This window comes from Mustela nigripes, chromosome 11 (assembly GCF_022355385.1).
Source record: "Mustela nigripes isolate SB6536 chromosome 11, MUSNIG.SB6536, whole genome shotgun sequence".
NCBI classification, from domain to species: domain Eukaryota; kingdom Metazoa; phylum Chordata; class Mammalia; order Carnivora; family Mustelidae; genus Mustela; species Mustela nigripes.
Window position 1 is genome coordinate 26,871,467 of NC_081567.1, and position 11,271 is coordinate 26,882,737.

Here is an 11,271-nt window from a genome sequence, read left to right on the forward strand (position 1 = left end):
TCCAGCCCCACATCGGGCTCTCTGCTCAGCAGGGAACCTGCTTCCTCCTCTCTCTCTCTGCCTGCCTCTCTGCCTACTTGTGATCTCTCTCTGTCAAATAAATAAAATCTTTAAAAAAAAAAAAAAAAAAGGCTCTCATGGTTTGTCTCTCTCTCTGGTTTCTTTCCACTCCATCTTCCCCTCCCTTCCCCTATGTTCCTCTGTGCTGACCCTTATCAAATAAACTATGTTGTATTAAATAGCATGTTACGGGGCATGTGGGCTCAATGGGTTAAGCCTCTGCCTTCGGCTCAGGTCATGATCTCAGGATCCTGGGATCGAGCCCCGCATCAGGCTCTCTGCTCAGCGGGGAGCCTGCTTCCCCCTCTCTCTCTGCCGGCCTCTCTGCCTGCTTGTGATCTGTCAAATCAATAAATAAAATCTTTAAAAATAAATAAACAAATAGCATGTTACATATCACCTATTATGTAAACAGTGAAATTCTATGTATTGACATGAATCATAGGTTCAGTAAAAATAAAAAGAGCAATGATTTTAACATAAACCTTTTTATTTAAACGTGTTTGTTTGTAAACGTTTCTATCATCCCAGAAAATCCTGGAGGACAATTTCAGTTTAGCTCCAGGGAATAGCCAATATGCACCCACCTACTATTTTAATACTTTTTTTTCTTTTCTTTTTTTTTTTTACTACTTTTAATACTACTTTTAAATATCTCTGGGATGGGGGCACCTGGCTGGCTCAGTGAGTAGAGCCTGTGACGCCTGATCTCAGGGTCATAACTTCAAGCCCCACACTAGGTGAGGAGTCTACATAAAAAAAATAAAATTAGGGACGCCTGGGTGGCTCAGTTGGTTGGGCAGCTGCCTTCGGCTCAGGTCATGATCCCAGTGTCCTGGGATCGAGTCCCACATCGGGCTCCTTGCTCGGCAGGGAGCCTGCTTCTCCCTCTGCCTCTGCCTGCCATTCTGTCTGCCTGTGCTCACTCTCTCCCCCTTTCTCTCTCTGATAAATAAATAAAATCTTTAAAAAAAAAATAAATTAAAAAAAAATAAAATTAGGGGCGCCTGGGTGACTCAGTGGGTTAAACCTCTGCCTTCGGCTCATGTCATGATCTCAGGGTCCTGGGATCGAGTCCCTCATCAGGCTCTCTGTTCAACGGGGAGCCTGCTTCCCCCTCTCTCTCTGACTACTTGTGATCTCTCTCTCTCTCTGTGTCAAATAAATAGATCTTTAAAAATAAATAAATAAATAAATAAACAACAAAACCAGTATCTCTGTGACGTTTCTTTTTTTTTTTTTTTTAAAGATTTTATTTATTTATTTGACAGAGAGAGATCACAAGTAGGCAGAGAGAGAGGAGGAAGCAGGCTCCCTGCTGAGCAGAGAGTCCGACGTGGGACTCAATCCCAGGACCTGGAGATCATGACCTGAGCCGAAGGCAGCGGCTTAACCCACTGAGCCACCCAGGGGCCCACTCTGTGACGTTTCTTTAACAAGGAGTGCTGCTTTTGTAAATAAGGCAACGGATGATGCCAGGAAGTTTATGTGCAAAAAAAAGAAAAAAAAAAATCGAGCTACATTAGCAGGATGGAATTTTGAGTAAAAACTTCACACATCAGGGGCGCCTGGGTGGCTCAGTGGGTTAAAGCCTCTGCCTTCAGCTCAGGTCATGATCCCAGGGTTCTGGGATTGAGCCCCACATTGGGCTCTCTGCTCAGCAGGGAGCCTGCTTCCTTCTCTCTCTGCCTGCCTCTCTGCCTACTTGTGATCTCTCTCTGTCAAATAAATAAATAAAATCTTAAAAAAAAAAAAAAAACTTCACACATCATCAAATTGTTGATGTCAAACCTCTTTTAAAATGATAGAGAAGGCAAAGATTGCTTCACACTGAACTCTATCTTTTTTTTTTTAAATGGGAGCAAAACTGAGCACTCACCCGCCAGAACTCCCTGGAATACAAGGTTTAACTCAGCCAGACAAAAATCCTCTACGAATACAGGGAAGGAACGTGAACCTGGTCTATTTCCAGTTTGCTTACTCTTGCCTCAAATGCCAGGAACACAAGAGGTGCTTAATAAATGCTGCTGGGTCCATTAGTGGACAGCACACACTGGGCAATCAGAACCACCAAGTTCTCAAGGCATAGATCCCTCAAGCCAGCCATTCCTCAAGGAGGAACTTATTCTGCTGAGTCATTTTACATCCACGTGCATATATGTGCAAAGAGGAGTACCCAGAAACACTCTGGGCAGCGCTGTGCATCAGGCCAAAATTCTGCAACCAACCCAGACAGCGACCAACGTGGCACTGAGGTAAATGTACGGCACAGTCATAGAACAGAAGAATGTGTGGCTTATAACCAAGTTTTACTTCCTCTTTCTTTCAATTTGCACGGACTTAACATAGAAAAAAAACCCAACACTGGTTTTTAAGTGTAGAGAGCGAAACACAGAACATTATTTAGGATATGAACCCATCTAGGGAGGAAAAAAAGATATATGTACCCACTCACCCCTTTATACATATTTGCATATACACTTGGCATTCTTCTAGAAGGAAACCCAAGAAACTATCACCAGTGGCTACCTCTGGGAAAAGAGGGAGGCGGAATGTACTCAAACGTTTACTTTCTGTGTTCTCCTACACTACTCACTTTTCTTAAAATAATAGCACAATCAAACCACAATTAACCAAATCAAATCACAGCCAGATCTTCATGCAATCAGCCGGATCATTTCAACATCTCATTTGTTGGTTTTTGTTTTTGTTTTAAGATTCTATTTTTTTTTTAAGTAATCTCTATACCCGATGGGGCCTCGAACTCACAACCCTTGAAATCAAGAGCCGCACCCTCTTCTGACTGAGACAGCCAGGCGCCCCTCAGCGTCTATAGTTTTAAAAGAAGATTTTCCTAGCAATTTAAAGCAAGTCACCTTCACCGCTCATGAAATGCCACTGGAAGAGAATCACGGGCAGTTGGGGAGTGGGGAATCCCAACTTTGTCTAACCCTGAAGGGCTTTCAGCGACGGTTCAGAAACAGATGAGACACAGAAAAAAATATAAGCATTGGCTTTAATTGTGAAAACCTGAGACTCGGGGCGCCTGGGTGGCTCAGTGGGTTAAGCCTCTGCCTTCGGCTCAGGTCATGGTCTCAGGGTCCCGGGATCGAGCCCCACATCCGGCTCTCTGCTCAGCGGGGAGCCTGCTTCTCCTTCTCTCTCTGCCTGCCTCTGCGTACTTGTGATCTTTGTCAAATAAATAAATAAAATATTTAAAAAAAAAAAAAGAAAAAAAACCTGAGACTCATTCCAACACAAAAGGATCAGAAGCCCACGCCTCTTCAAGTATGGCTTTATTTCCTCGCCAAGCTTCCTCTTTGGGATTTTCAGGCCCTTATTATTACCACATTTTATTAGCACTATATGCATTTTTGCAGAATGCTGAAGGCAAGATTTTTATGAGATGGGCTCTGTAGTTCCTTTGAGTTAAACTCTGATACTCTGACCACTCCAAGCACCCCAGGGCCTTTGCACTTGCAGTTGTCTTCCCCTAATTACTTCCCTCCCCTAGTCCTTTGAGGGCCAGCTTCTCCATTCAGATCACAGGTAAAGATTAGACCCTGGATATCCCTCTTTCATAGCTTGTACCTCATCCCCGGGTCCTCCCTGTCTGAGACTCTGTGGCACTTACCACTACCCAAAATTGTTGCGGTGATTCCTAAGTGTAAGCTGCATGAGCACACGCACCTCACCTACCTCATTCGTGGCTGCATTTCCAGTGTCTAGAACACAGTAGATGCTCAGTTCACAAAAGACTGACTAAATGAGTAAGAAAGGGTTGTGGCAAGAACAAGCGATCAAATCCATTGTTTTTACAGACCTCTCTGAAGTTCTTCGTGCCGGGAAAAGTAAATAAATGGTCTCCAAAGTGGAGGGCGCCCCCAACCAAGGAGCCACCTAACAGGCCAATAAAAGGTGAGAGTCTCAGAGAAGAAAGGGAAAATCCCCATAAAATGTCAATTACTACCTCCCCGGTCATCTAGACCCATTTTCCAGTACTTGGCAACCTCCCCGTAGGGCATGAATCCCACAATGACGATAAGGAAACCTCAAGCTAAGGAGAACCCCCACTCTGTGACTATCCACCTCTCCTGGGGAGTTCAACGTGAGGGTCTGATGCTCCTGCTCCAACCTCCATCATCACACCCTCCAGCCAGTATGGAGGAGCGCTGAGAAACACAGGGCCCGGGTGTAAAGAGGCAAAACCTCATGGCAAAGCCAGCCTGTTCCTCCTCCGTGTAATGCGACTTTAACCTCCTTACGGTCTCATTAAGCTTCTCCAAGGCAACACCCAGGGAAGCTAATTACAGGAGAAGTTCAATGACTCAAATCTCGCGGGGGTAAAATGCAAGGTCGAGGGCAAGTCTCGCCCCAGATCTGTTCTGCAGATTGCTCCACGCCAACGGTGCTGTGACTTTGACACCCAAGGGACATGCGGCGATGTCTGGAGGCATCCGTGTTGTCACAACACAGGGAGATGCTCCCGACACCCCGTCCATAGAGGTCAAGGACACCGCTCAACAGCCCACAGGGCTCAACAGAGAATTTGCGGGCCCCGGATGTCAAAGAGGTGAGGTTGACAAACTGTGCTCTACACCTACCAACCCCACCCCTGAACCAGCTTCCTCAAATCCCCCCCTTCCCCCTCCCACACCCTCAGCCTTCAAGCGCTAAGAACCGGTTTCATACCTCCATCAGAAGAGACACGGTCCCAGTTTCCGGGGGGGGGGGGGGGAGCCCACGCCCCCGGGGCCCCCCCCCCGTGCCCCATTCCCAGCCCTTTTTCCGGGCTTTTTGGGGTATTTTTTTTTTTTTTTTTTTTTTTTTTGCAAAATGTTCAGGCAAGTTTTGATGGGCTAGAGTTTTACTAACCATTAAGATAGAATAGTAAAAGCTAGACCTCATCCCACCATGAAAACGTAGAGCCAACAGACACCCAGAACATTTGTTTCAAATTCCTCAGGCACCTGCAATTAGTTTCTGCATCCCCACCCCCCACCAGCCAACATGACCTTGATGGAGCTGCTGGTCTTGGCACCACCAAGCTACCGAGTCAGACGGGCCCCAGGCACTTCACCAGAAGCTTGGGCTTCGAGGCAGGGGGTACCCGTAGAACTAACCGGCCACAGGTGCCGGGTAAGTCCCCTCAGTGAAGGAAGCGGGCCACGGGAGAAAGCACAAGGGGGAAAAAGTGACCAAAGCTGGGCTCTAGAACTGAAGCCACAATAAGAAGGAGGGGGCAATTCAAAGAACGGGAGCCCGCAGGCCTCTTCTGAAATAAAGCCAAACCAGCTCCCCGCTGGGCTAGATCTAGACCTCCCACACTCGAATTCAAACGTTGCCTGGACTGTGTCTGAGGCACTGAGTCCTGGGCAAGGCTCAGTGCTGACCCTTGCAAGGTAGACTCTATGCCGTCAAGCGTGGAAGCCAGAGAGCCCGGCCTCCCCAGACAGGTGAGTGACAATTCTGTCCTTCGAGACCTCTGCAGAGAGACTACAGCCCAGCTCAGAAGCCATGCCAGCGTTCTGTGTCATTTATGTCTTCCATAAGTATCTACTGGGCACCTACTAGGTCCCAGGCATCATTCTAAGTACAAGGATTGTGGCCATAAATAAACACAGGCCAAATACAAAACAAAACACCACTGGGCCTGTGGAGTTGACCTGTTGGTGAGAGTTTACAGAGAATAAACAAAATCAGTAAAAATATCTTATGTGTTAGGTTGGCTGGGGTGGGGAAGAGGAGAGAATGCAAAGGATTAGGGGAACAAAGAAGTGGCAGGGAGTCCGAGAAAAACTGCCTCAGGTGATCTGAACAAATATTTGAAGGTAAAGAAGTATTCCAGGCAAGTGCAAAGGCCCTGAGGTAGTCTAGTAACCAGCGTGGTAGGAGTGAAGCGAGACTGCAAGTAGCAGGGAAGGAGCTCAGTGAGGTGACAGGCCAGATTCTGCAGACTCTAGTAGGCCTAAGCCTTTCAGCTTCTATCTGAGTCCAAGTCTGAAGTCAAGCGTCGGGGGTGGGGGGTTGTGGATGGGCCCCGACCTGTGTCTTCAACAGGCCCCCACTGGCCGCTGCATTGAGAAGAGACTCTGGGGGTCAAGGATGGAAGCAGGGAAAGCAGTATGGAGGGAATGCTCAAACCCTGGAGTGAGCCCGTCGACAGTGGCTCTGGCCAGAATGCAATCGGGCAAAGGTGGAGAGGGCGGGCGGCAGGGAGTCTCCCGGCAGCTTTTGGAAACATTTTGAAGAAAAAGGCAACAGACTGTGCTGACCGCTGAGATGGGGAATGGGAGGCTGGGGAGGGGTGAGTCAAGGATGCTGCACGTGTGGGGCCTGGGCACCAGAGGACAAGGCTGGTATTAACTGGTATCAGGGGGGTCCAAAGTTCCGTTTGGGACAGGCTAGGATGGGGCACCGCCCCCCCCCATACCCCCAAACCCCTCCCACCCCCAGCTGGAGACCGCAGTTCCTAAAAGTTGAGTCCATCACCACATTCACCCCCAAAAGAATCACCGATGGACGCGGTCCAGCTGGGGGACGGAGAACAGGGCAAAGCAGTAAGGCAACCTGGAAACCCCGTAGCTCTTGCCGGGCCCTGTCCTCTCCAAGGTTCCCTTTCACCTTCTTACCTTGGGCCCCTCATGATCCCATCCATTCCCGGGTCCCTTTCAGCTCTAACCACCCAAAGGGAGGGAGGGGGAGACTGGAACGAGGGATGCACACAAAGGGGAAGTAGACAGGAAGGTGGAGGAAGGTAAAGGAATGAGTCTGAAACCGACAGGAAACTCACGGGGGCGGGGGGGGGGGGGGCAGACTTGGGGAGAGTGGAAATTGGGCTCTTCAAAGACTGTTGTGAAGCCAGGAGGAGCTATTAAGAGACAAATTACACTGACTGCAAGGCCAGATCTTACCCCAGGGGGAATGTCTAACAGCTTCTAAAATATTCCTGTTCTCCCACCCCTTGGCTGCTGATTCAAACAGTCCGAGATTTACCGAGTTCTCCGAGGCAAACAGCAGCTCGGAGGGTCAAATACTAGCAGGATTCCATGAAGGGCAATACGGATTCTGCTACGTCCACCCACCGCCAGTCACAGCAGGGGCGGCAGCAAGAATGAACTAGAGAATTCCAACCAGTGTCGACCGCTTACAATTATTGAGCACTAACTGTATACCAAGCAGCAACACTCTAAGTACCTGCCAAGGATTTGCTCATTTGTTCCTACATCACTGCTCTTTGCTTCTTCGTATTATCTTATCCGCCCCCCCCACTTTCCATATAGGGAAACTGAGGCACACAGAGAAGCTGTGTGCTGAGCTGCAGGACCAGGACTGGAAGCTAGGGGATGCAAGCACTCCCTCTGAGGCCCTGCACCGCTTACTACCTTTTTTTTCCCCCCTCTTTTTGACACTTTTTTTTTTTTTCAATTTTTCTACACTGGGTCTGCAACATAATAAATAATTTTTTTTAAGATTTTTTTATTTATTTTATTTGACAGACAGAGATTACAAGTAGGCAGAGAGGCAGGCAGAGAGAGAGAGAGAGAGAAGGAAGCAGGCTCCCTGCTGAGCAGAGAGCCTGATGCGGGACTCGATCCCAGGACCCTGACATCATGACCTGAGCCAAAGGCAGCGGTTTAACCCACTGAGCCACCCAAGCGCCCGCATAATAAATAATTTTTAATACTTAACACCAAAGGAGAGGCCCAGGCCCATTCTCCCAACCATCATACAAATACCACAAAACAGCCCCCTCCTGCCAGTGGTGATAGAAAAAACAAGCCAAATGTTGGTGAACTTGGCACCTATTTGGGGAACGAAGCTAGCTGCTCGTCTCTCACTGCAGACCACCTGCCCGCGTGAAGGCGTTTAAGACAGTGAAACCCTCACCACAGACTACTTCCACGTTCTGGTTTTTCTGGACATTTCCTGAAGCTCAGAGGCAGGCACTGGCCCAGGAACAAAGCTCTGATAAGAGTCTCACGTGGGCCAGTCCCTTTAACTTCTGAACACACGACCTTGGTCAGAGAGAAGCCAGGCATACGTGGGGGGCGGGGGAGGAGACAGCAGCCCAATCCCTTTCCCACCAACTGAAGAAAAAGTGAGTCCAAAGGAAGGACAAGCAACTGGAAACCGACAACTTCATCTTCAGCAAGAATGATTTTTTAAAAATGCACTGTTTAATTCTGTTCAGGCCACAGGCTGGGCCTCTTACCAGGTGATCTCATTTTCTCTTCAAACAACCATAACCCTAAAAAGCCCCCCTCCCTTTTTTTTTTGAAACCCGTCCCCATTTTACAGATGCGGAACCTGAGCACACAACAGTCAAGTGGCTTGGCCAAGTTCACATGGTTTAATTGGCTGGGAGGTGGGCCTTGAGTATGCCACCCTGGAAAACACAAAAGCTACCTTTTTTCTGTTCCATTTGGTTTCTCCTGCTACCTGGAAGTTTTCAGGCAGCAGTGGCCAGCTCTCCAACTCTAGTTCCAGGCCCCTAACACCCCCTCCCGCACCCAAAACGGGGGTATCCAGGAATCCAGAAGGAAAGAGGTAGAGGAAATTCTGCAAAGTCAAAGACTGGGCGAAGAGGGAGGGTCTGCCAGTGAAGACCAGCCATTACACTCCCGAAACAAAACCACCACCTGATCATTTCTGTAGCAATTAGTCCAAAGCCAAAAAAACCCAAGTGGTTTTCCTGGGTGAGACACATACACAGAGAGCACATGGAAACACACCCCGCTTTTGAAAACCTCTTTAATCATCGACGGCCAGTTGTCATCAATAAAGCACATCCCGATGCAAAATCTAATTTATGGTCGCCTATTTTTCCCCCTCTGTGTAACCTCGGAGAAGGAAATAAACAAGGAAACAAACACTCCAGAACTCACAGCAACACTGGACCAGATCCCCCTCTGGGTCTTTGCAGAGATAATCTTGGTGCTGTTACACCTGGTACAGGCAGCGGGCACTCCACAGGTGTTTCCAGAGTCCTACCTTCCAAATGCTCTCCAATTCTCCAGCCGCACCCCCCAACCTTGAATGCAAAATCATCTTTCTGACTTCCAACGGGAGAGTAACTCCGATCCCACTGGCCTGAAAACTGGAGACAAACTGAGGTGTATTTGGTTGATACCCCCCCAAAAGAAAGCCTTCCCCTGGAGAGCCCTCCGGGATGACTTTTTCAACACTCCAAAGGCAGTCTGAACCACAAAACAGGACAAGGAGGTATTTGTGGATGCTAATCACCAGCTCCAAAGAGCCAAAGCTGTTTTTCTCTCCTGAGTCCTACACAAAGCGTGAAAAAGCTGTCCAGATTTGCCTATTGTGTTTACCAATAATCAAGATAGTGTGACACAGACGTGACCTCCTGAAACAAAGGGGTAAATCGCATTACAGGGAAGCTAAAGCCCAAGACAGTGGGGATTAAACCACCCAAAGTGGACTCGGGACCGGGGGCCAGGAGCAGCAGTGAACACGCAGAGGAAAACTTGCCAGGGTACAAGCCACGTGCATCCCCAGAGAGGGGCCTCGCATTACAGAGACGGGATGACAAAGGTACCAGGACCCGGGGCATCCTCGGGAAGGTGGGGGGGGGGGGGGCCCCCAACCCGGCCCCCGGGGGGGGGGGGGGGGGGGGGGGGGGGCACCCAAACCTGACCCAAGGGTCAGGTGAGACATGGCAGGGGTGAGCACCCCTACCTTCTTCCCTGCCTGTTCCCTAAACTTCCCTAATTCTTCCCCTGTTTCTCCAAATTCCCCTATAGGCAGACAGAAAGAAAAAGATGGAAAAAAAAAAAAAAAAAGAAAGAAAGAAAAAACGTAACCACAGGAGAGTCATGTTGATGAGGCAAACATCCCTTTCCACAGCCCGCGAGCCTCTTCCCAGCTCAGACCTTTGGGAAGGGGGCGTTCTTTGTGAAAGGGGGAGAACCCCAACCCACAAAGGAGAACTTAACCTGGAGACAACCCTCTGTGCTGCCCGCCACCCCCGCCCCCATCCCCGGCGTCCCCTTCCGCGGAAGGTTATTTCCAATTGCAGGGGGCAACCGCAAAGCAGGAAGCCCTCTCCCCCAGGCTCTGGCCCCCCACGTTTCCCCTAAAGCCCCGGAGCCGGGCACATGCAAAGCCCTCGCCCCGCTTCCCGGAGACTGAGCCGCCCAAGTTTGCACCCCCCTCCCGCATCAGCGGCCCCCGCGAGGGACCCGGCGCGGACCCGCACCCCCGACCCCCACCCCCGGGATGGCTGCGGAGCGGGGCAACGCGGCTCCGGGCGGCCGCGGGTGCCGGGGGGGCTCAGCGGGCCCGCCCCGCCCGGGGCTTCCCCACGCCGGCCGGCCTCCGAGCCGGCGGCCGCCCCCTCCCGGCGGCCCCACGCGGCCCCGGCGGCCGCCGAGCACGTACCCAGAAGGGGTCGGAGCCATCGGCGCTGCAGAAGCCGCGGAGCTCCATGCGGCGGGCGGGCGGGCGGACGGGCCCGGCGGCAGGCGGCTGCTGGCGACGGCGGCGGCGGCGGCGGGAGGGCGGGAGGAGGCGGCGGAGGGGGCCGGGGCCGCAACGCCGCCTGGTTGGCCGGCGCGTCACGGGGATGCGGCGCCCCGCCCCGCCCCGCCCCGCCCCGGCGCCCCGCTCTCCTGCTGCCGCGGGGCGCGGGGACGTTGTGTTGCGCCTCTCCGCGCCCTGCCCGTCGCCCCCGGCCCTACAGCTCAGCTGGGGGCCCGGGCGGCGGCGCGTGTCCTCCGGGAGCGGCGGGGACCTCAGCGGCCGGCCCCTCGGTGGCGGCGACGACAAGGGCAACCGTAAGAGTAACACCAGGAGAAGAAACCGGCTTCCGAGCCCTGGGCCAGCCCCGGGAGTGCCAGACGGCTCAGCTCCTTGCATCGTCACTAGCGACACGGAGGTTGAGTGACTTCTCCGGGGTCACCGAGCCCACCCAGCCCGCTGACGCCAGAGCTGACACAGAGACAGTAGGACGAGGATACACTGCGCAGTGAACCCTTCACAGATGGAGAAACGGAGGCCCAGAGAGGTGATGTGGCTTGCCCAAGGACACACAGCTGCCCATAGCAGGAGTGGGATTTGAACCAGGCCCAGAGAGGTGAAGTGGCTTGCCCAAGGACACACAGCTGCCCATAGCAGGAGTGGGATTTGAACCCATGACCCATCTGACACCAGAGCACTCAAGGCCCGAAGACTCCAACCTCCATCCCAAAC

General features: G+C 51.5%; 1 protein-coding gene across 1 annotated transcript in view; it reads right to left on the bottom strand.

Annotated features, from left to right (window-relative positions):
• ABCC1 (ATP binding cassette subfamily C member 1) overlaps positions 1-10,559 on the bottom strand; it is a 128,834-nt gene extending 118,275 nt beyond the window's left edge. The window contains exon 1 of the mRNA XM_059415249.1: positions 10,462-10,559. Coding sequence (XP_059271232.1) covers positions 10,462-10,509 — 48 coding nt within the window. The 5' untranslated portion in view covers positions 10,510-10,559. The remainder of the gene's footprint in view (positions 1-10,461) is intronic.
• Positions 10,560-11,271: the final 712 nt, after the last annotated feature.